At 43.8% G+C, this 26,208-nt stretch overlaps 1 protein-coding gene across 1 annotated transcript; it reads left to right on the top strand.

Moving 5' to 3' along the window:
* Nucleotides 1-5,062: 5,062 nt before the first annotated feature.
* DIO2 (iodothyronine deiodinase 2) lies at nt 5,063-21,237 on the top strand. The gene is made up of 2 exons (XM_075192970.1): nt 5,063-5,936; nt 16,468-21,237. The coding sequence occupies exons 1-2, from the start codon at nt 5,715-5,717 to the stop codon at nt 17,041-17,043; spliced, it is 798 nt and encodes a 265-aa protein (XP_075049071.1). The 5' UTR covers nt 5,063-5,714; the 3' UTR covers nt 17,044-21,237.
* Nucleotides 21,238-26,208: the final 4,971 nt, after the last annotated feature.

Raw genomic sequence — 26,208 nt, 5'->3', positions numbered from 1 at the left:
TGCACTGCTTTGCCCGGGGGCCCATAATGTTGTTAAGATGGCCCTGACTGAACCCGGAGAAATTCTGTCATATACTGATGAAACATGATACAGACATGTAACTTATGATATTCTACAGAGGGCAATTACAAAAGCCTTTTTTACACCTAAGAGGGTCCCATTCCCTTCACGCCTCATTTAGCAACACTACTTGTGGGATCACAAGCAAGCACTGGGGTAAACTTGCCGTCTTGTCATACAGACCTGCACACAGCCAGGAGAGACTATAAGTGCTGTCACCATTCTGCATCTATGGAAGTGAATATTGCTTTTACTGCATGGAAATAAAACCTTTCCTGTTTTCTACATAAACTATTGAGGGCACACTGGCAAAGAACAGACTAACCAACACCCACTCAAAATCACAACCAGATGAACCTTGTTGTCTATGGGACCCTTTACAGAGTATCATCTCTGTGTGATGACCGACATGCAATGCATTTTGTTTAATTTTCAGCATAATCCATTTTACCTGTACCTTTTATTGCTGTATGTATTATGCTCCTGAAAAGGATTATTATGTTTACAACAACATTATATACAGCACCATGAATATTTGCTATAGCCACAACCAGCACAGCAGTTATAATAAATCCATTTTTGTTCCCATCTCACTTACCGCTCTCTTACACTTCTCCTTCATATCTTGTTGCACCCAGGATTTGCGTACGACTAACAGATCCTTAGCACTGATACCTCTATTCATAAGTCTAGAACTAAGTGGCCCTTCCACTCTGTGAGTATATGGGTACTTTGATATCTCGGCTGACACCAGGATTATGGCACAACACGAGTTTATTTTGAGGTCAGCAGATCAGCGGTATACAGCATGAGACCCCACATCTTAACTAACTAAAATAACTGTTTGTTTATCAGTTATTTTAGTTAGTTAAGATCTGGGGTCTCATGCTGTATACCTTAACCTTAAACTATATATCCCCAACAGATTGGTACACAGCCCCAAGAAACATTAACCAGCTGATTGCCAGTCTAGCTCATGCCCTCAACCCTTATAGAAACTATACTCTAATCTAACTTAACTAATACAACTAATACTTGACGTACTTGACGTAATTAAACACTAATGTCACTAATGTAATATTATGTACGGCGCTGCGGAAACCTTGTGGCGCCTAACAAATAAATGATAATAATAATAATAATAATAATGTCCATTGCCAATGACTAACTTATCTATCTATACTATACATGCCTAAAGAAAATAATCTACATAGCCGTCTCATGGTATTCCTTCACAATCATCCCCTGGTTTAATACAGGGTCAGGATTTCTTTATGGCTCAACTTGCTGGATCTTGATCTTCTGTTTTTGGCAAACCCTCTGCATTTCCATGCTCAGAACCTTTTCAATGGGAAATAACATTATATAATTGCACTCATTCTTAATTGTGGCATAAGCCATCTCCCGGGCCGGTAGCTTGCAGGAGAGGTCTGCCATAGAATGTCCCCAACCAACATCCCTACCTGGCTCAGCCCAGCTCCCAGTCCATGACCCGAGGAATCTGTATGAATGATGAACTGGCTCGGGATGTCTGGGGCTACTAGCACTAAGGGACCGGAAAGTTAGTCCTTTAGTTAACTAAAGACCCTTTCACAGTCATAAGTCCTGTCCAGTTGTCTACTGTACTTTTTGTATGTTAAATCAGTCAATGGTTTGGCAAAAATGCGGTGGTGAGAAATTATCTTTTTGTAATATTGGCCAAGGAAAAGCCTGCACCTGCTTTTGGTTGGGGAGTTTAGGCCATTTTATTATAGCCTCAATGTTTGCTGGTTCTGGTTGAATCTTCCCTCCTCCAACTCTGTTCAAAATACAGCACAATATCCCTTAGTAAGGTCCAAGGTGGACAAATAACGAGCTGGTTCCAGCAGGTCCATTAACCCTTCTGTGTGAAGCACAGGATAAGCATCCGTCACCGTCACTTCATGCAACTTCCCACTGGCCACACAAAACCGTGTGCTGCCATTCTACTTGGGCACTAACACGACCCCAGCTGCCCATGGGCTATTGTAGGGCACAATAACTACCAATTCCGGCATCTCATTCACCTCTTTCTGATCATGACTAACACTTTGGGACCAACTCCACATACTCCAAGACAGGAACATCAGGTTGATAAAAAGTCCATTCCCAGGTCTTAATTAACTCAGGGATTAAGTCTAGAGGTCCACTGACTCTCGTCCATACAGTAACAAAGGTAGAGAAACCAGTGAAGTCATGCAGCACTTTGCAATCCGCAAACAGCAGCTGCTCCAAGGACTTCTCCCAGTCTCCCCCTCTGATTAAATGTATGCCTGCTACAATCGCTTGAGAGTTCTGTTGAACTGCTAACAAAGTCTGTTAGCCTGAGGATGGTACAGAGTAGTGTGGGTGGGATATACCCCAAACCTGATCCACATAATTTCAGGGCTAGGTAATGCCTAACGGTTGATTCCTGGCCTGAAGAAATTATGCATATATGAGTCTTACACACTCCCAAGTGCCCTGCTACTCGGGTGTCATGAGCCAACTCTTGTACTCATACCCGATTTTGTCAAGGTTGCCCCTTAGTTAAGTCTGGTTCAGTTTATTCTGTACTAGTTGACAGTCAAACATAACTTGACTATATCTCCCCAACAGTTTGGAACACTGGCCTCGAGGAACATTAACCAGCTCATTGCCAGTCTACCTTATGCCCATGAGTCTTATAAAAATTATACTCTAATCTAATTAAAGACTACTGTCTTATGATAAAACTAAAGAATCTATTTATACTATACATGCTGATAAAAAATAAACTTCGTCAGTAACATTTCCTGTACTTTTACTCATACATTTTTGTTTACCTGAATAATATCCTGATTTACTGCTTCTAACAAGTCAGTGCCAAGTAATATAGTAAGGACTATATATGTGGCAGACATTGTACACCTTTACCTACCAATCTGACTATTCATGTACCCTCGATGTAGCATTACCCCCAGAGATTACCGCAGTCTGGGATATATTAAAAATCAGATCTGTTCTTGGTTACTCTTCACAATTCCAATCTTATTTATCACAATATTCAAACACAGGTGTGTCACACAAATGAACTTTGACACAGCCCTTGCACGTGCCACTAGCGGCTATTGGCAGATTGAATTTACACAAATAATCCTGTCTAAACCATAAATCTGAGCTGTACAGATCTCGCAAGACAGAGAAACACTCAGGTGGCCGGAATGCAGTTTACTTGTTGCTTTACGGAGACATCTGTATCCTATCCCACAAAATGATGTTATCCACTAGGATATATATATAGCTGCATAACAGGAGGGTGACACAGATCACTGTGTATCTAGAATGTAACTGCAAAGAAGCAGGATGACATTAAAGTTCTGTACAGATAGCACTGTGTGTACACTGGAGGTAGGAAATGTGCAGTACAGAGTGGGGTATTGAAGCAATAGCGCATGCTCCAGCTCTTTCAGTGTTGAAATAGAGCACACTGTGTGCTTGTCTGAGCAACAGATAGTTGCGAATGAGAATGCATAACAAATAGGTGTGAGTGTGGGTGCAGGGCATATAGGTGTGAGTGTGGGTGCAGGGCACATAGGTGTGAGCGTGGGTGCAGGGCATATAAGTGTGAGTGCAGAGCACATAGGTGTGAGTGTGGGTGCAGGGTGTGAGTGCAGAGCACATAGGTGCGAGTGGGAGTGCAGAGCACATAGGTGTGAGCGTGGGTGCAGGGCACATAGGTGTGAGTGTGGGTGCAGGGCACATAGGTGTGAGTGCAGAGCACATAGGTGTGAGTGTGAGTGCAGAGCACATAGGTGTGAGCGTGGGTGCAGGGCACATAGGTGTGAGTGTGGGTGCAGAGCACATAGGTGTGAGTGTGAGTGCAGAGCACATAGGTGTGAGCGTGGGTGCAGGGCATATAAGTGTGAGTGCAGAGCACATAGGTGTGAGCGTGGGTGCAGGGGACATAGGTGTGAGCGTGGGTGCAGGGGACATAGGTGTGAGCGTGGGTGCAGGGGACATAGGTGTGAGCGTGGGTGCAGGGGACATAGGTGTGAAAGTGGGTGCAGGGCACATAGGTGTGAGTGTGGGTGCATGGCACATAGGTGTGAGTGTGGGTGCATGGCACATAGATGTGAGTGCAGAGCACATAGGTGTGAGTGTGGGTGCATGGCACATAGGTGTGAGTGTGGATGCATAGCATATAGGTGTGAATGTAGAGGACAGGTGTAAGTGTGGGTGCAGAGCAGATAGGTGTGAGTGTAGAGCACATAGGTGTGAGTGAGTGCAGAGAACATAGGTGTGAGTGTAGAGCATATAGGTGTGAATGTAGAGGACAGGTGTAAGTGTGGGTGCAGGGCACATAGGTGTGAGTGTGGGTGCAGGGCACATAGGTGTGAGTGTGGATGCATAGCATATAGGTGTGAATGTAGAGGACAGGTGTAAGTGTGGGTGCAGAGCAGATAGATGTGAGTGCAGAGCACATAGGTGTGAGTGAGTGCAGAGAACATAGGTGTGAGTGTAGAGCATATAGGTGTGAATGTAGAGGACAGGTGTAAGTGTGGGTGCATAGCATATAGGTGTGAATGTAGAGGACAGGTGTAAGTGTGGGTGCAGAGCAGATAGATGTGAGTGCAGAGCACATAGGTGTGAGTGAGTGCAGAGAACATAGGTGTGAGTGTAGAGCATATAGGTGTGAATGTAGAGGACAGGTGTAAGTGTGGGTGCAGGGCACATAGGTGTGAGTGTGGGTGCAGGGCACATAGGTGTGAGTGTGGATGCATAGCATATAGGTGTGAATGTAGAGGACAGGTGTAAGTGTGGGTGCAGAGCAGATAGGTGTGAGTGCAGAGCACATAGGTGTGAGTGCAGAGAACATAGGTGTGAGTGCAGAGCATATAGGTGTGAATGTAGAGGACAGGTGTAATTGTGGGTGCATAGCAGATAGGTGTGAGTGCAGAACACACAAGTGTGGGTGCAGAACTGATAGGCGAGTCCCCACGCCCTCGCAGACAGCTTCCCCTGGACGTCAGGTAAAGCATGCCAGCTGCCTGAGAGTTGTTAGAAACTGTGAGATGCATGATGGGAGGAGTTAGTATTATCCTCTCCTTTAATAACAAAGTCCCGCCTTGCAAGTTTTTGAGCGGCTCTTTTCCTATTCAGAGCATCCCCAGCCAAACTAATGCCCTCTCCTACCCTGACGTCAAAGAACAGATCACAGGCAAGATTAGGGTTTTTCATTTCTCTTATTGCAGCAATTAGCCTGGGACTCTATAAAAGGGTTACAGAAAGGGGAGGGAGACTGAGGGGAAATCTGGGGACAAAAAGAGATAGCTGAGAGACACAGAAGCAGAGAGGGAGAGAGACAGAGGAAGATAGAGGTAGAGACAGGGGGGAAAGTACATTTCAGATTCCTCCAGCAGAAAAAAAAAATCCACCTGGTATTTCAAACTTCAGAAACTTTTTATAACTTGCAAGAAATGAGAGGAAGCAGCTGAAGTTTTCGGTCTCCTAAGCAGCAGCTGCCTGTAGCCCCTCTGTAAGCAGAGCAGTGGTACAGACACCTGTTTTAGCACCTTGCAACTTTCCAGCAATTCATTTATCCTGATTAGTGTCCTTGGTGCTGCATGGTTGGATGAGGGAGGCTAGTAGACAGGGGCAGTACACAGGTGGCAGGTATGGGGCTGCTGAGCGTGGACCTGTTGATCACCCTGCAGATATTGCCTGGGTTTTTCTCTAACTTTCTCTTCCTGGCTCTGTATGACTCTGTTGTGTTGGTAAAGCACGTGCTCCTGCAACTCAACCGCTCCAAATCCAGGCAGAGTCCATGGCGCCGGATGCTCACCCCAGAAGGTCTGCGCTGCGTTTGGAACAGTTTCCTATTGGACGCCTATAAGCAGGTATGCCAGCATAGAGAAACCGCCACTTTTAAAGCACCTTTCATTTGTACTGTCATGCGCTTCTTTATTGACATAAGAACAATCATTCAATGACAGGTAATAAGCAGGAAAATGTGAATGTTCTGTATTCAGCGTTTCAGACTCATTGTGGCGTCTTATAAATAAAAGATTATTTCTTTTTAAAAAATGCTATTTTTTTTTCTTTAGTAACAAATATATTTTTAAAACTATGTTTTTTAAGTTGGAAATATTTGCTGAGATCAGAATGTCATTGCATGTTGCCTACATTTATTTGTAAATATTTCAGCTAATTGTTGCTAAGAGGGAAAAAAAACAAATAACGATTCCTTGAAGGACACCCAGCAGGTGAGTGCCATCATTTCTATGTCATGAAGACAGCTCAGGGGACCTCAGTACGATAATCATTGTTCCCCTGCTCCCCTCTCAGGAGCACTAGAAAGATTCTGGAGGGATTGTACATTCCTTGGGTTATTAAGCACAAAGCGCAGATCACTGCCTCAAGGAATTTGTTGTTTATGTAATAAAAGTAGTTTTTATTCGTGATTCAAGGGTACAGAGCAGAGGCTTCCTATCAGGGAGAAAGTTCCATGTTTTACTGTTTGTGTTGCCTGCATGAGGTTTGCAGCTTTAGAAAGTTTCCGCTGGTTTGATAACTACTCACGCTGATCATTGAGACAAACTGTCATGTAAGCTTCAGCAGACATTTCACACTGTACCCGTGTGGCTCCGCGTGTTCCTAAACACTGCAATTAGCTGCTCTAGATCTGCTGGAAAGTATTAGTGGATTACCTGAAAGACAAACAGCAGAAAGCAGCCGGGACAATATTTAACAGGGGGATGGTGAAACCAGTCCAATGTGTGAGAAATGTGGAATATGTTTCACTGATGAATGTTGCCATCCATAGTATACGCAATACACGTGGATTTCCCATTATGTCAGCCCATGTAACTAATTCCATGAGGTACACAGACACCTGTATAAAACAATCTCACAAATGATGCTGATATTGGCCAGATGTCTCTACCATACGAGTTCGCTGGCACCAATGGGACTCTGAAAGGGTCCAAGTTGCCTGTCGCAGACATTAACCATCCCACCAGTCAGAGTTTCTATGTTACTGCTCTGTAACAATTAAATGAAACCACTAGAGGGTTAAGATTGATCCTGCAGATTACAGGTCTGTGTGGCTGTGTGCAATCCCATGTTGATATAAACAATCCTTGTACCCACTGCACTTTTATCACCTGTAACTTGGCACCAGGGGCAGAGCACCTCAACACCACCCCCTGGTGGCAGTAACGAACAGCTTGCTAAATTACTACTTGAAAAAGATTACATGTTGATACAATTATAACAAAAAAGTCCCTTTTTATTTCCGGTAATAATTCTCAGGAAAGGCTTCTTTGCTGTTGTAAAATTTAATGAGTTACATGACTGCAGAGCATTGTGAAAAGATGTTTCATGTGCAAAATATTCATAACGGTTATAGCACAATGCCTACCACACAGAAGATACTTATCATACAGGACAGTGTAGGTAGGCGACAAGTACAGGTAGAGTAAACACTACTGTAGGTTCATACGTTTAATACAGTCCAGCAGACAAGACCATACTGAAGGCTTGAGAGAGATAGATATATATATATATATTCCCCATTATTTCAGTGTTAATTTCATAATTAGTGGTGGTCATAACTTTTTGAGATATCAGTATTTGCAATCCGCTTCTTAAAACAGTCGACTATTCCTAACAATTAATAAAACCATACAGCTATGAGCACAAGGGACAGACATACCTCATATTTTTGTCTTATTAAACATTATCCAGATCACATCTAAGCCATAGATAGAGATCTTGCGAACTGAACAGATATGACCAGGACTCTCCCTGCATCTCTATAGAGTCCTAGCTCTGTGTCCCATCAGACAGCTGAACTGCTACAGCTCTGCCAACAAGGGTTTATTAGACCGCATGCCTCTCACTGGCACGCACACAACTCATTCATTCCACGACCAAAGTCCAGTGAAACACAATGGAGGAGAAGGATTAATGCTGCAAGCTGATCTGGCAAACATTGCATGCCAACGTCATGTGTCTCCAGACCGTGCGAGAGATCACACATGGGATGCACGTCCCGGCTGCATCCGTGTTCCAGCGTTATGTCGCTCCTTTCAGCACTAGTTTTGGCTGGAAGGAAATGGAGTGGTAGTTTTATAATGTCCCCATAGCTAAGGCATGGGAAGGGTAAACTGATGAAACATATTTAACTTGCCAAAAATTGCACTTTGTGATACTTATATTTTTGGGGTTTGTTATTTTAGTAATGTATTTGCTGGATAAGGGGGAAATAAACATATCACTTAGCTACAATAGGGGTGGAGATACAGTGGAGTTCTCGAGTAATATCTTGGCATTCATTAATGGGTGAGATTCACAGTGTCTCCGGGGAATGAGTAAAGCACGGTGAACCTGCCAGCTGTACAAGATCTCCCCTTGGGCAGATCCGTCTGCTTTGCATTAGAGCTCAGTGCGTGTGCAAAAACAAGCCAGGACGTCTATGCCGACATGTCTAAATCTAGGCCCATAAAGAGAACATGTAGCTTTACGGCGGGGTACGGAACGCTCCGTTACCAGGAAGCTGGAGTATGCTGCTCTGCATTAGTTTCCATTCCACTTGGCATGTGTAAAACAAATGCAACACTCCACCAAGAAAAACAGCACAACTATTTTATGACTTGGTCCCAATACAAGACATTTATAACTCCCAGAGAACGGGTACAGGTGTTTCTCTGGTGCAGAGGAAATATTTCCAGCTCATTATGTGGTCCACAAGTGAGTACCAGTAGCTCCAGCTTCTAATCTGCTTTTGAGAAATGTTTTGCAAGTTTGTACTTTCTGGTTTGCTGTCCTGGGCTGTGCGGTGTGTCTGGAATTGTAAATGGCCAACAGTTTCTGGAATATGCATTATAGAGCTCAAGAAATAAAAAGGGGGTGGGGGGCACACATTGTGGAATAAATCTATAACCTGACAGGTCGCCCAATGTCATGAATTGTGGCCACTATCACAAGAGACAGAAATGAATGAATGATCTGTCTGATATAGGCTGGCATTAGGGAATAGAGAATGGATATAAAACTGCTGATATCCAGGGGAAGGCAGCCAGACTCTGGCAGGATGAGAGTGGTAACTGTACGGAGCTGTGAAACTTGGAGAACTGCTATGGAGAGAGACTTTTCTCAGATACTGAAATGCAATTGCCTTCTAAGTGAAAAGACAGCCGTTTTGGTTTGTGCATAAACAGCCGTTAGTCTTACAGAAAAGGTAATGTCAGTCTAATTAGACTTAAAGGAAATGTCCCTCACTATAGGCAGAGTTTATTTCTGGAACACAAAAGTGATATTATTATACATTTACACTCTGGTAAGTTTACTGGTTGTCCATCAATTGTGCAATCATTAGATATATCCCCTGCCCCCCCCCCCAGGAGACTATAAGGATGCAGAAATAATAGATTTCTATATTTCCAGGTTCATTAACTCCCACATAAATGTAAATAAATGATTCCATGGGTCATTTGGGAAAGCAAAGCTAGGATAAAAAAAAAAATACATTATCTGACAATTCCACAATGTTCAAAGAAAGTGGCACTTTTTTCTATACTCCACTTTCATAATTGCCCCCAAATGTGAAAAATCCTGCTTCATTGGGGATACAGTACGGCTTCCCCAGGAGTGACGCGATTGTAGAAAGTGGTCAACCGATCTGTCAACTCCGCAATAACCTCAAGATACAGTGTTATTCCCAATGTCTCTCAGAAGAAGGGGTTCATGTAAGTAATGGTCCATCATATCCACGTATGAAGCATTTCATCAGCTTGGTGTCCTCGGGGTTAAGCCAAATGCAAAAATGATACAGGAAAAAATGACATAAGCAGGAAAAAATGAACATGAACTGGTGAGTGCCAATGGCTTTGGTGTTTACGATGCCGTAAACTTTTAAGTGCTTTTCTCACAAAAGTTTTCCAAACCCTGTGTGGAGCGTGAGAACAGAACGTCGGTCACAAGCCAAGAAGGGAGAGTCAGATGGAAATGGTTTGGCCACACTCCGGGGTCAGGAACCGGCAGCTGATGACTGAGTCACACTGGATGGAGCAGGGATTTCATCCACTCACCCAAGACTTGGTGCCTGGGGAGCTGTTAGGTCAGTCAACTCCTCACAAGAGGGGGAGAAAGAACTAAACTATTACATGAGCAAATCTGCAAAAAATAAAACAATGTTTTTGTGGCCAGCAATATATTTACTAAACACAAACTGTTTGTTTTTTCAATTGTGCTGGGTTTGCAAAACCAGCCATTATTTGTTGCACCTGGCATCATACTCCATTCCCTGCTATTCACCAGTTTACTAGGGATGACTTAATGTGAACTCAACTCAGGCCATGTAAAATGAACACAAATACTGTAGGAAAAAAAAACCTGAACAACTGATGCTCGTTATACTGTGTAGCCAGATAAAGTCAGTTTTCATTTCACATAAATACAGCCGTGTAACCCTCCAACGGATTGTCTAATTCTGGCCACGGTACAATCCCAACACCGGGCCCACGCGACGGGGTCAATGCCCAATTTGACCAAACAAGTAAGTTTAAGTGGTTCTCTTCCTGCTTCCAAGCGGCCTGTTTATTGTAGTCAGAAGTTGACTGTATACCCAGGCAAAAAGGACGATCTGCAGTCATCATCCAATTTACCTACATTCCCGATAATAATTATCAGTGGCCATGGGGGTAGTTTTTCGACTATACATGCTACAACATTGGGCCAGTTGCCAAATACTGTAACAGATATGATAGCGTTTGGCCCACAGAAGAGTTGATCTAGATATTTAGCTGAGCTTGCAGAGAAGAACGTTGTAAGAGCAGTCACCGGCTGATGATGACCATGTCCGTTCTGTGACCACCTCGTATAAGGCAACTTATGGTATTGGGGAACATGACAAAATGCTGCTCAGTATGCTTTCAGCTACTTGTGATTTAGGGGGCAGAGTATTCACCACCACATACACCAATCGATGAAGCTAAACCACATTTGTTATCTCTCCGCTGAATTTTCCATATGCCAATGCCCTCGATTTGGAAAGCAGGAGATGACTGAAGGCTTTGAAAATTCTGTCCTGTGATTCCTACCCATATTTATGGATCAAATTTATGATGGTCAGCACTGACATCTTTTAGCCAAATGTTCCTTTTGTAAACAGGTATCATTTACTTTCATTGATGGATATCGAAGACCGTATTCCATTCAACTCTACATATCTTCTCCTGATCTTTCCACCTCCCTCCTCTCTCGTGTATCTGACTGCCTCTCAGCCATCACCTCCTGGATGTCCTCGCGCTTTCTCAAAATTAACATCTCTAAAACTGAACTCATTGTCTTTCCCCCACCTCGACTCCCTTCCCACCATGACCTCTCTATCGTTGTTAACAACTCCACCATCTCCTCTGTCGGCCAACTCCGCTGCCTTGGGGTCACTCTTGACTCCTCTCTCTCTTTTGCCCCCCACATTCAATCCCTCGCCCAAGCCTGTCGCTTCCAACTCCGCAACATTGCCCGCATCTGTCCCTTCCTCTCTCAGGAAGCCACCAAAACTATCATACACGCACTCATCATCTCCCGCCTTGATTACTGCAACATCCTCCTTACTGGCCTCCCCCACTCCCACCTCGCACCCCTCCGCTCTATACTCAATGCGGCTGCAAGACTCATCTTCCTTTCACGCCCTTCCTCCTCTGCCTCCCCTCTCTGCCTTGCCTTACACTGGCTCCCTTTCTCCTACAGAATCCTTTTCAAACTCCTTACCACCACGTACAAGGCTCTCTCTCAGTCTACGGCCCCTTACATCTCTAACCTCATCTCCATTCACACTCCTGCCCGCTCCCTACGCTCAGCTAATGACCGCCGCCTCTCCTCCACTCTTATCACCACTTCCCACTCCAGAATACAAGACTTCTCCCGTGCCGCCCCCCTCCACTGGAACGACCTCCCTCGCTCCATCCGTCTCTCTCCTAATCTGTGCTCCTTCAAACGAGCACTCAAAACTCACCTGTTCCTTAAAGCCTACCAACCTTCTACCTAACCCGCATCTCCTCCAAACGTTCTACCCTCTCTCCTCCCGGTCCCTCTCCCCACACTTCAAATTCCTCCAATTGTGTCTGTTCGTTCACCCACCCTTAGGATGTAAGCTCGAATGAGCAGGGCCTTCTTCCCTCTTGTCTCCACACCTGTTCTTCTACTCCGCCTCTACTGCATTGACCTAACTGGAGTTTCTGAAGCATTGGTATTTTTGTTTATTGTTCTGTATTGTTATACCCTGTATAGTCTACTGTTTGCTTTGTGTACGGCGCTGCGGAAATTTTGTGGCGCCTAACAAATAAATGATAATAATAATAATAATAATTCATCCTGATACCAAACATGCTAATGTTCACAATTGGCGTTATCTAGGTGCATCAAAGGGCTTCAATGTTCTGCACCATATCCTTTGCACTTTTAGATATTTAAGTATTTGCTCTTGAACGTATTATACACTTTATCTGTCACTATGGTTTTAGTGCTTTCACTTGGTACAACCCTGATGGCCAACTACAGAATCTCACAACAGGTTTAATGGTCGGATGCAGAGCTCAGTAGCTTGATCTCAGACACTACTTTAGTAGCGTCAGCATGTAAATATGACACGCTGAAAGTAATTCAATACATCCATGTTTTGTGACTAGCACCCAGGGTATCATAAGGTCCAATTACACCCAAGAATTTTGTTATATACATTTTAAAACCATAGAACATATTGTATATACAATTCCTTAAATTATGTATAGCAAAGTACAATATACTGTATTTTTTTAGAAAAGCTTTTTGTTTTAGATTCTTTTTGGAGCAGTGCAACTGTAATTGCAAATCAAGCTTCTTGCAGAGTAGAGTAGAACTGGGGAAGTATCTGCTGCCATAACATAATGTTAAATCGTGGTGATGAGTATGTACTGTGTCCAAACATTCGGCACTGAGTCAGTTAATAGTCAACAACACCTCCTCTGGCAAAAATCATAGCTACCAAACATTTCTTGTAGCCAACTAAGAGTCTGTCTATTTCTGCTTTAGGAATTTTTCCCTACTCTTCCTAGCAGAATTTTTCTAACTCAGAAATATGCTTAGGTCTTCTTCCATGTGTGCGTGTCTGAGATCTTTCCCCAGATATTCAATAATGTTCAAATCTGGAGACAGTGAGGACCATCCCAAAACTTCCAGCTTAATCCCTGTAAGTACTTTCTAGATGATTTTTGAGCTATGTTTTTTATTGTCTTTCGGGAAATATCCAACCACTTTTCAGTTTCTTTAGACTGAGTCTGGGGCATTAGTTTCTAGGATTGGTTAACATTCCTCCTTACACCCAGGCAAGAATTTCCTGTGCCACACAACCACAAGGTGCTCCTGCCTTCAAATGCTTCAACCATTTTTCTCAAAATCTATTGTGGTCAGCAGTTACATTTTTGTCTCATCAGTCCACAGAATTTTATTCCAAAAAGGTTCTGTCTCTTTAAGTTTTGCTTCACATAATTCACGTTGCATTGAGTTATGTGTCAATGGTCAGAAGGAAAGCTTTCAAAGGAAAGGTTCTGACCACTCTTCATGCAGATCATTTCAGTGTAAGCAGCGCTGTACTGAGGACCTGTGACTACTACTCTGGTACCAGTTAATTCTTCTTGTAGGTCTTGTGCGGAGGGGTATGTAGAGTCCACTGGCCCTGAGCGAGGGGTACGTGACTCCGCAGGACCTCCCTGGGTGCGGAGCAAATGGGCTACGCAGGCTCTGGGCGGGGAGTACGTGGGCTATGCAGGCCCTGGGCGGGCGGTGCGTGGGCTCCGCAGGCTCTGGGTGGGGGGTTACGTGGGCTCCACAGGCCCTGGATGGGGGGTATATGGGCTACCCAGGCTCTGGATGGGGGGTATGTGGGCTAGACAGGCTCTGGACGGATGTATGTGGGCTCCATGGGCCCTGGGAAAGAGCATGTGGGCTATGCAGGCCCTGGGCGGAAGGGTAGGTGGGCTCCGCAGGCCCTGAGCGGGGAGTATGTGGGCTCCGCAGGCCCTTGACAGGGGGGGGGGGGGAATGTGGGCTCTGCAGGCCCTGGGCGGGAGGTATGTGGGCTCCGCAGGCCCTAGACAGTAAGGGGGGGTATGTGGGTTCCGCAGGCCATGTGCAGTGTGGTATGTGGGCACTGCAGGCCCTGGGCTGGGGGGTATGTGGGCACTGCAGGCCCTGGGCTGGGGGGGTATGTGGGCTCTGCAGGCCCTGGGCGAGAGGTATGTGGGCTCTGCAGGCCCTAGAAAGGGGGGGTGTATGTGAGCTCTGCAGGCCCTACACAGGGGGGGGTGTATGTGAGCTCTGCAGGCCCTACACAGGGGGGGGGTGTATGTGGGTTCTGCAGGCCCTAGACAGGGGGGGGGGGTACGTGGACTCCACAGGCCCTGGGCGGGAGTGTATGTGGGCTCCGCAGGCCCTTGACAGGGGGGGGGAGGGGGAATGTGGGCTCTGCAGGCCATGGCTGGTGTGGTATGTGGGCTCTGCAGGCCCTGGGCTGGGGGTATGTGGGCTCCACAGGCCCTAGACAGGGGGGGTATGTGGGCTCCGCAGGCTCTGGGTGGGGGGGTATGTGGGCTCCGCAGGCCCTGCGCGAGAGGTATGTGGGCTCTGCAGGCCCTAGACAGCGGCGTGTATGTGGGCTCTGCAGGCCCTAGACATGGGGGTATGTGGGTTTTGTTTTGCACATTTGATCAATTTATGAGCAGGTCTATGCGATTTTTCTGTGTCTTCCTGACTTCAAGAGTTCCCCTAAACTTAAATTTCTAATGAGGTCTCTGACAGAGGCAATTCCAAGCTCTTATTATAGCTCAACCGTGCTTTGTAACAGTCAGTTATCTTTATTGTCATGTTCTCAGTCTGCTAATTAGAGGAGTACAAGGGTGCTGAGAGGAGACACCATCCCGACAGGTTAGACGGGTCACAACATTTACTAATCTCTGAAATGGTCTTCACCTGGCTTAAAGTCTAAGAAGTCAATCAAGTGTTGAAGCCTTAAACAAAAAAACATATTAAATCAGAAATGTTTTATGTTTAAGTTTGTGCCCTGCAGAGATTGTGTTATCTTCTTATTAAGAGATTCAATAAAAGGTGCACTCTGACCAGGGCAGTATGTGCATGGGATGCATCTCTCCCAATACACAGACACAACAGCCTTCCATACACTTCGCATTTCTCATTCCAGGTACAGGAAGGAAGCAGAGCTTGGAGTTTTATACTCTTCTACAATTTGACCTTGGGCTACAGTAACAGGCTGCTGGGAGAAGCCAGGTGCAGAGGCAGATTTAAGGGGCCTGTCGCTCTCACTAATGATGTGAATTTACTAGCTGATATTTCTGGCTTGATTTCAGTAATAAATATTAACCTATTGTGCGACAGACGCTTTCCTGTCCCACTAAGCCCTTCCTCTGATGCTTGTATCACATGGTGAGCACTCAGTCACCTCTTGTGTCATGAGATAAACATCACCACCTTTCAACTTTCTGTACATTTAGTTTTAACAGTAGCAATTAAGTATGTCCTGCTGTTCTACACAACAGACAGGAATTGCTTTACTTTAGCATCGTTTTTTCTGTATAGTTCAAAATAGATATCTGCATGGGTACAAGCCTACTCAAAGATGGCTTCTTAAACAGAATATTCACTTGAAAACCACCAATTACTTCCCCTAAATTGTAATACTCCAAGGTTCAATAGATATGCATCCACATACAATACTCAAAAGCAAATGGTAAAATAAATGTAGTTATTTACACATTAAAACTAGAATATGGGTAATAAGAGCAAATGAACATAAAATTCTTTATATGACTCATTACCACTCTTTGGCCCCATTTACGGTCATATACTTTTAATTAATGAATGATTCATATCAGTCTAGAATTGCCTACCCCACACACAGCAACACACTACTGACAATTTCTCTCTACGGCAATTAAAAATAACCCCCCCCCCCCCTCAGTATCAAAATGAGGCTGGTAACGGACTCTGCATCAAACACTGATAATCTCTTATGTAGCACTAATGTTCTTGCAGACTGATGCTACAAGTGTCTGATGCTGAATCTGGTTCAGACAAGAAGTTAGTCATTATAAAGAGATACTTTGTTCAATATAGGGTAAAATACAGCAAAGCCTTTATTGTGTCTGTACAAACTAACAGCAGACTGAGGAACTCTTGACACAAGTGTATTCTTTTTATCACCTTTTCTGTGCAGGGCAGGTGTGTCAGAGGGTCAGAAAGGGCCCGAAATGTGGGCCACACTAACCCAGGCACACTCATCGTTCAATATATTGCCACAGTTGTCATGTTCTTTTCCATTTGAATGGTGCAATAATCTTCCGCACAGTAATTACGTGTTTCCTCTCTCTCTAGGTGAAGCTGGGAGGTGATGCCCCGAACTCGAATGTCATTCATGTGTCAAGCAAGGAGACAGACAGCAGCCCTTCTGCAAAGGCCGGGATGCAATGTCACCTTCTCGACTTCGCCAGCTCAGAGCGCCCTCTAGTCATCAACTTTGGATCAGCCACCTGACCCCCATTCATAAGCCAGCTGCCAGCCTTCAGCAAGATGGTGGAAGAGTTCTCCAACGTTGCCGACTTCCTGTTGGTGTACATCGACGAGGCTCATCCATCGGACGGCTGGGCTGCTCCTGGCGTGGCCTCTTATGAAGTGAAGAGACACAGAAGCCAAGAAGAGCGATGCAATGCCGCCAACAAACTCCTGGAGCAATTCTCCCTCCCCCAACAGTGCCAGGTGGTAGCAGACTGCATGGACAATAATGCCAATGTGGCCTACGGTGTCTCCTTCGAAAGGGTATGCATCGTACAGAGGCAAAAAATTGTATACCTTGGTGGCAAAGGGCCGTTCTTCTATAACCTCCGGGAGGTGAGGCAATGGCTGGAACTTACGTTTGGAAAGAGTAGGGTGACTGGTGAGGAGGGGGCATAATAAGCAGCCAGTGTACTTTTGTTTGGACCCTCGGTTAACACAAGAAACTGACCACACTACACAGTTCACTGCCAGAAGCCACAATCCAGATGTGTGAAATTATCCTCAATGTGACCCTGATCTCTGGCAGACCTCAAACCACTGTGTTTTTCCTCTTTTTACAACAATACACAGTAGAATAGGCAGAAGTTAGGAAGACGAGGGTGTGGTAAAAGCTGCACATCGAAGGATCTCACAAAAAAAACAAAACCAAGAAGGGAAAGTTAGAAGACCAGCGAACGTAGAGCCGACATCTGACAGCTGTTGTATAGTAACCTTTCCTTGTTCCTGGGAAAAGAAGAGGAAGACGCAGCACAACATCCCCTGTCGAGTATTTATTTCTACGTTTCCAATGTTTCACTCATCAGGTGTAGCTCATGTTAGTCTCTTTTTTTAACATAATTTATTGTGTTATAAGCCTGCGGTATACGTACCGATAAGCATCCAGGAATGACAGCGTTACCTCAACAGGGCAACAGTAGCATCTGCTGTCCCAGGAGAAATGATCTGCAGGTTTATGCTTTGTTTGGTGGGTCGGGGGTGGGGGAGGGGCTTAGGAACACATACGGCCATAAATATGCCCCATGTGCCACGCAGTGACAACTCTGGCACCAATTACACACAGGCTCTGGACAGGGACTCTAATACTCCGCTTATGGTCTGATGCTACTCCTGAGGGATACTGTACACATACATACAATCATATATGCACAAACTTATATTAACATGCTTCACCAGTGGCTTGTATCGTGACAAGGACCAGAATACAAGGTATAGCCCCGGTCTATGTGCTTACAATACTCTGGCTCCTGGGTATCACCCGCCACTGCACTACAGATGAGTCGATTTGCATCTCATTCACCCCCACAATACTTTAGGCCTGATGCAGAGTTCAAGTACGCCCATTTGCATAGCTTTCTGCGTGATTTTGCTCTACATATGCCCACGAAAACCTGCAAGTATCTACGACTATGTGGAGTTGCATCTCCACTTGCTCGCTTGTGCCTGGGGAGGCGTCACAGGAGAGGAAAGGGGCATGTTCGCGGAATTGCAAGCTTTAACAGCTGTATTATTTGCGTCAGCCTAGGGGTGATGATGACGGGATAACTGCTTTTGATTAGGATTGTGTCTGTGGAGAAAGTAGATTACATCTGCTATAATATATGAAATCTAATAGCAAAGGCATTTTCCCTCTGAAAACAAATGTTTACAAAGTATTAGTGCGCCTACGACCTGGTTCTGTGCATGTAGGTGTATGTACACCAGCCGTAATCCTGACATACATGCTCTAGATGCGAAACTGGGCGAATTTTGAGATGCGGGTGACTCAACCAACACATGGGCAGAAATGGTTTTTACTTTATTTTTACGTATGCAGTTGTGTTCAACTCTGCGTCACACCTTTCTTCAGCAATTCCTGTCAATACATTTAATAACATTGCGTTTAGATAGAATGTTTTCACAGAACCATTATCAGACTATTGGAAGTTAGACAAGAAAAAAGTGTCTGACTGGTTGGTGAACATGCGATGTTAGTAAATGAGGCCTACTGAGAGATTAATGTATTATACGCTCAGTTTGTTCACCTTATGACAAGACCCCATTACAGCATGAAGTAGGTTTTTAGATGGAAAATGGCAAATTTCTCATCTGTGTCCCATTGGATCTGTAAACACACAATCATCATCATCAATGTCTATTTATATAGCGCCTTTAAATTCTGTAGCACTTTACAATTGGGAACAAACAATAATAAAGCGATACTGGGTATCACAGACAGAGAGGTAAGAGAACCCTGCTCGCAAGATTACAATCTATGGGACAATGGAGTTACATATTACATATTGGTCCAGCCAGAGTGCTTATTAAGCTATATGATCCAGTCACGCGGCAAATACAAGTTGTTTTATATAAAAGGAGTATTATTGGGACCAAGGATCTGTCGGACAATAAATTGTGCTCAAAAACGTGTCTAATAGGGGGATTCTATAAAAGTGGGGGTACATTAAGCCATATTCTATGACAAATTATGACCACTTACCTCCAAGTTTTATTACCCTCATTTTAAAGACAACATACCTCCACTTTCTGCTTCCTCTATTTTTATAGAATTTCCCCTACGAGGTTCCAGAAGGGGAGTAGTCATACCTTTTGATATTTCCAAAACAGTATATATGTAAGACCTCCTATTATGATCAATAGATTTACATTGATCTTTCTAGGAGCATAAAACTGGATGTAAAACATTTTACGTAACAACAAGAAGTTGCTTGAAATCTGTAATAAATTGGGGCATATTTATGAAAGTATTTTGGCTCAAGATTATGGAGTAGTAAATGCATTGAAATGTGTGGTAATGTGTTCCTGATGAAGGTTATCCGTTAAACTTAGCGAATAGATCAGCATCAGTAGTAGTGGAGGAACTGATACAGAAACGAAGATACAGGGAGAATTTGTTTAACTTCCTTCTACTCTGGGCCGTTCACAGCTCGAAGTTTCTATCAATTTTACTGAAGGCGCCAGAAGCACATGTCTTTAGATAGGATTTTCATTCTCTTTTTCAAAGTTCAATACATTTATTGAAAGATAAACAGCTGGAAGAGGCACAGCAGAAATCAGTGGGTGTCAATTATAAAAACTGCTTAAAAATGAGCAAAAATTAACAAAGATTAGTAGTTTTATCCAACACCTCTAAACATGCAAAAGAAATTGGATAGATCGCAAGCTTTTGTGGCACATGCTACTTGTCTCATAGGAACGAACACACCCCTGTTATTGGGACTAGCTATGGGAACTCCATTACTTGCTGTTGTGTTTCATTCAATTTTTAGGTAATCAAGGTATTATAAACGGATAAAGAGAGAAAAGGTGAGATTGAGCCCTCAAGGGTTTTATGAAGAAGAGAAAGTTTTTATAAACATAAACTTAGTGAACTCAGAAAACAGAACCTGGTTGCCTCATCCCATATGTGACTATTACAGATCATTTACTGTACATGGGTGGTGGGATAAATCCACTTTCTCTGCATGCAGAGGACTGGTCCTCTCCGGCACGGTCAGGGTAAAACTAGCAGTCTGCTTATTTCCTTCCCTGTGAAGGTATTGACATACTGTGCCATTTATTCTGTACTGTATTGATATCCTGTCGTACTGTAGCATAATGACATGTCAGATCTTTATTGATAAAGCCAACACTTTTCATCTCTCACTTCAACAACTCAAATTGTTCTGTATCTTCCACTGCTCCGCACCTGGGATTCTCCATGTCAGCTGGCGGAGAGGGACATATAGGTGACCGCCGCCATACTGCTGCCAGACTACCGCATAACAAAATGCAAGTTCCGCTCTTTCCATATGCCGATATAGAGGAGGAGGACTTCTATTTTATGCCTGGAAATAATGTGTATTTCTACATGGATTTATTTTCTTACTGTTTTATACACTTTTTAGATGTCACTTGAACCTGTTATGCTGTGATCGCCAAAAGTGTCTTGCTACTCAGCAATCCGCTCACAGAAGGGTGCGGCAGCGTCCTCGCATACTCCCAGCACTAGCCAGATTTGTGCCTCATTTATGTTACTTATGTTCAGACCAATTTATTTGTTTATTTGTCCTATGTGTATTTTATATCTTTTTTATAAGTAATTCTCAAACTAGATAGAAGAACCTATATGTTTACTCAGCTCTACGTTGAAGTGCGGTAGCACTCTCTCTCTTTTTTATATAACGCACCAGAATATACGCCACTGGCAAGCGGTGCTCATGAGGTCATGGCTCCGTGTGGCTCATTCTTTGCCGCCAACATGTTACTAGTAAAATGAAACAGGGAAATGGAACATGAGTGTGATATATAACCGCAGGGGAGAGGAGACAATGTGGTGGGGTGGTAGTGACACCAATACAGCAGGGTAGAGACAGAAAGGCTTTGATGTGGGTATGAAGGGCACCATGGAAAGAGACTAGTTCTCTGTTGGTGGCTGGATGGAGTCACATCACTGTTGCCCTCAGTCACCGTCACCGTACCATTTTCTCTCCATCACTCATGTTCCCCTCGACTTGTCAATAAACAAGAACCCAGACTCTTCACAATAAGGTGCTGGAACAAGTATCAGTTAGCCAATATTTTTACTTGTATTTTAATAAAAACTTGGGAAAACAGCCAATTAGTTCAGTGTGGTTTATCAAAGTCGCGCATGTTTAACAAGCAATCAAACTTAAATACAACTTGAAACTTCTGTCATTGTGGCCACATACAGACGCAAGGGTTATTTATAAACTGCAAATCTGCAGATGTGTTGTCATGCTCCTGTTTTTGCGTAATCTATATGGGTAAAAGAGTGGGTTTGCGGATAAAGATGGCAGGGACTGCACAGGAGCATGATGTAGCACCTTCTGCTGACGTAACGCAAGCTAGGAGCAGTAGTTTGTGTTGGAGGACAAAATACTTAAATGAACAGCAAAAGTAGAGACTGCACATTTTGAGGATTTAGAGAGGCCAGAGGCCTTTAATCCACATAAAATTACTGGGTTTTATAGTCAGGCATTTACAATTACATTCTGGGACCCAGATCACACCATCTAGGCATACTGTCCCTGCAACCAGAATACAATAAGAAGGTTGACAGGTACCAGCATGACTCATATAATCTGGAATTGTTTTACCGTTACAGAGAAAAATCAGCTGTCATAAATGCCTTAAGCTTTATCCAACCTCGCTCTGGGCGTGGGCTGTAGGTCCAGTGACTGAGTCCATGTGATCACTGAGAGCCAATGTACTAAGAGCTGGCAGTGTGATGTCACAGGATGTTTCTCACACTGAGCATGTTCTGCCAGTACATGGGTGGGTAACACTCATTATACTCATGAATATTCATAGCTGCCCAGAAGACGACTGCCTTCATGCTGTGATGTAAACAGGTGAATACAGAAGAATCTATACAGTGTAAATGTACTATATGTCCAATTACATATCGACTGCTGGTATAACTATGTAATGGGACGGTGTGAAAATGATAATAGGCAGTTTTACTTTGCGGACAATCGCCGCTCTATGACAGACAGCAAAACTACCGCACAAGGAGCAGAGAGCAGAATGTTGGTGTGGCTACAGCGCTCACATAGATTACCTGTGTAACACTATACATGCTGCCGCGTGTGTTCAGATCGTAAATTATATCTACAGCCAATGGTACATCTACAGTGCAAGAAGGATCAACATTTTTAAATGGAATATAAAAATATATAGTAATGTAGTAAAGGTAAGTCACAATGTATTTGCAGTGGAGTAAACCATGTTACACAGCAAGGGGTGCAAATGTAAATGTTTTTTACATAAAGGGAAAGATGACTGCTCTCACCTGCGGGCGATGTCACACTGCCCCCTGCAGCACACGATGGGCAGCCTGTGTAGCTGGAGTTGCTCCTGACTGTAGGAGGCGACATACTGAAGTAACAGCAGAAATTATTGAAATGAAATGCAAGTTATTGTTAAAACAAATCTGTATTGATGTGTGTAATAACTCAGCCTGTCAATCTGTACGTGATCGTACCAGTCTCGTCACAAGAGACGGCCATTTATACACCTACATCACCGTTTCTGGCCCAGGCGCTTGTTTTTACAGGGATTCTTTTAAAACACGATAATCTGATAATCAGGTGAAACATTTAGGGGTTCATCCTGCAAATCACTCATTGGAGAATTTATCATCCAGTCTGTAGCAAAGTGAAATAGAAAGAATCTGGCTGGCCCAGACTTGCTGTCATATTGCATTTATCTTGTTCTTGGCGATCCATATGGTACAGTGACTGATCTGCTCACTACAGGCTCCCACCTCTGTGTTGCAAGCTCTGGTGACAAATCCCTTAGATCCCCAGCTGGGTAATTAATGAATCATTGAAAAGCCCGGCAGCCGCTGGAAGGGTCTGGATGTTAATTTTAGATCCCCTTCCTCTACACATCACAGGCCCCGATGACACACCTGCACGCACCTCCTCAGCTGTCTAAACTACTAAGAATTAGCCAGCAGCGGTGCTGAGAGAGCAGGATCTCAAAACTTCTGACAAAATGAATGTTGTGTCTTCTGTGCAGATCTTATCGGAGAAACCTGACTTTCTTCCAGAATCTACGAGTGTTTCATTTCCGTACTAGGAGAAATGGCAGCAGCCGGTGTGATGAATGATATACGAGGAGAACCTCTTTAGTACCGTGATGTATAGATATAGGAACCATCTCTCTATGTATTCTGAAGAAATTCCTGGAACAACATGAACTAATTCTGATTGTAATAACACTACAGTATTCCCAACCGTCATGATTTGAGGAAATCTTCCCAGGGTAATACCTCTCAGGGTTATAACAGCGTGCAAATACATATATATGCAAGTAGAATGCTGTCTGCACTGTTATGAATAGATTAAAAATTATTAACAGTTTATTGTATAGAAACGTAATCTTTTACATCAGTCCATACCCCAGTGGAGCATACAGTCTAAATTCCCTAACACACACATACATACATACATACATACATACATACATACATACATATACACACACACACGGGTTAATTTTGTCAGCAGCCAAATAACCTACTAGTATGTTTTTGGAATGTGGGAGGAAACCGGAGCACCCGGAGGAAAACCACGCAAACACAGGGAGAACATACAAACTCCACACAGATAAGGCCATGGTCAGGAATCAAACTCATGCCCCCAGTGCTGTGAGGCAGAAGTGACAACCACTGAGCCACCGTGCTGCCCACAACACACATGCTAGGGTTAATTTCTTCAGAAGCCAATTAACCTACCTGCATGTCCCACCCAAAAACAGGGAGAACAAACTCTATACAGATAGGCTCATGGTTGGAATCGAACCTCTGGCCCAAGTGCAATACTAACCCCTGTGCCACAGTGCCCCCAATAAAATAGACATCTCATAATAAATCTCATACCACTATCAAGACTTGCTTCTTGATGGCTCCCTATCTGCTAGCCCTATGAGCTGACATTCCCCGATGTCACTCTTGACCTGGAAGTGGAAAGAATGAGGAGACCCGAGGGTGTACATCCCCATAGTAGTAGGCTGGATGGGTCATGTAAATTTAGGGGTGACCGATAAAAAGTTTAAACAAAACCCCCCAAGAAATTAAGAGTTGTTATCATATGTAAAATGTACTTAAATTGACGCACAAAAGGAATAGCTGACAGTTGTCACTTTAATTCATAATCCAATCCTTACTCATTGCATTTTGTTCATTCATTACTGATATAGCACAATATGCAACATACATGTCACGTAGTAATGAATTAAAGATGGGAGTCATAGCATGACAATGGAAGCCATGTGCTGCGGGGTGGATGAGATATTGGGTTTCCCAGTTTGGTTTGGATGAGACAGTTACAGCAGTAATTCTCCTTGATGATTTCTAGTACTGTATGTTAGGTAATAACCTCATCTCATTCATGTACAGCCAGATACAGGAATGTGACAATAATTCACAATCCTCATGTATAGAGCCAGTAAAGCTGACAACCCGATAGGATTAAAAAACAAACCTCCTAGAAGAATAAACTCCTCCGTCACACGTTAACCAGCCAGCTCAGTATAAAACACTCACTTGATGCTCATTAAACCCAATCCCCTGTCGAGAGATGTGGAGCAACAATGGCTCAGCACGTTGCACATTGCAAAGCAATTAATGTTCAAATTACTGTTAAAAGACATCCAGAGATAAGGCCCCACTTCCAAAGCTTCTCCCTGTAGAAGGCGCTGATTGATTTGCTGTACCTCGCTTTCATTTACCTAATTAACGATATTGAAGTGGAAATGGACAGACTGGTGGATGGAGGGATTAGACCACCAGGAAACATAAGCTATGCAGAGACAAAAGCAGACATTCTTCAGACTGCCATGTGAGGCCTCCGTCCTGCTGGCTAATCACTGCCCCACACACACACCAGAAGAGGCAGCTACGGGGGGACACGGTAGCAGAAACGGAACTGAGATTTACTGGAACTGAAAGTGCTTTGGATCAATGATTCCGGATCTTGTATGGCTCTGTAGGAAAATTGGACTTTCATTCTAACCTGCAGTAATTTGTAGGCACTGGATCAATGCCAAAATGCTTGTCGGACTGATCCATTACAGAAAAGGATCCATATAACCTGGGCATAAGAGAGACTCACTAGAAGTCATGATTACTGGAGCACATGGAAAAATTCAGAAATGTATTTCAAGGTGCAAGTAGTGTACATTCTTCACTGTTGTCACCAGGAAATCAGGTTTCACATACATAAAGATAGTGCACTGACTATAGACCTTTGGAGTAAAATCCTGACACAGAAAAAGAGCATTAAATCCTGACACCTACTAATCATTTCCACAAGTTTAAGGGTGTAACAAAATGTTTAGCACGTTAACTTAGTCCTATTGAAATAAATTTGGTTGAATTAATTAAGGAGAGAGGAGGATTTAACCCCTTTACTGCCACAGTGGTAGAATCTGCACCAGTTTCTGTCCCACACTTAGGAGGATACTGGCATAAATTCTCAGCTTTTGCCCAGTGCCACAGCCGCCTCAGCTGGCAGCCACTACCACAGTAGTATAAGTAGTACCATTTGTCACAGTTTAGAACTTCAATGAGCCACATGGTACTTGGCTATTGATTGGATGCACCCATGTGCCACAAACTGTCCCCTCTGAAGGGCAGGAAACACTGGTGATGTGATTAGTAGTGTTTCCTGTAAGAGAAAAGAGCTCTGCATTTACGATGTGTGAAAAAAAATAAATTAATGAAGTTAGAAAAACAATCTTCAATAAAGCATACAAATATCTGTTAATGTTAGAAGTTGCAGAGTAGACTCCTGTCGCACTGATGCAGGAAGTCACAGACTGAGAGTTACATAGTGGAAGGAGCAGGGTCCCAGCAGCACAGATGAGAGATGAGAGGCTCCTGTCACCCTGATACAGGAATAATGTGCTATGAGACAAAGTTCATATATCCATCGTCTTTCAGTGAATTCATGCAGCCAAACATGCGGTGATAGGAACATAAATGGTAGGTTCAGGAGCAGAACATACTGTACACACTGGGATAGGTCATGTTGGAAGGTCTGCATTTTATTTCAT

This window comes from Mixophyes fleayi, chromosome 12 (genome assembly GCF_038048845.1).
Source record: "Mixophyes fleayi isolate aMixFle1 chromosome 12, aMixFle1.hap1, whole genome shotgun sequence".
In the NCBI taxonomy this organism is placed as follows: domain Eukaryota; kingdom Metazoa; phylum Chordata; class Amphibia; order Anura; family Limnodynastidae; genus Mixophyes; species Mixophyes fleayi.
The sequence above is the reverse complement of the archived record's forward strand: the minus strand, read 5'-3'. Positions and strand labels throughout refer to the sequence as shown.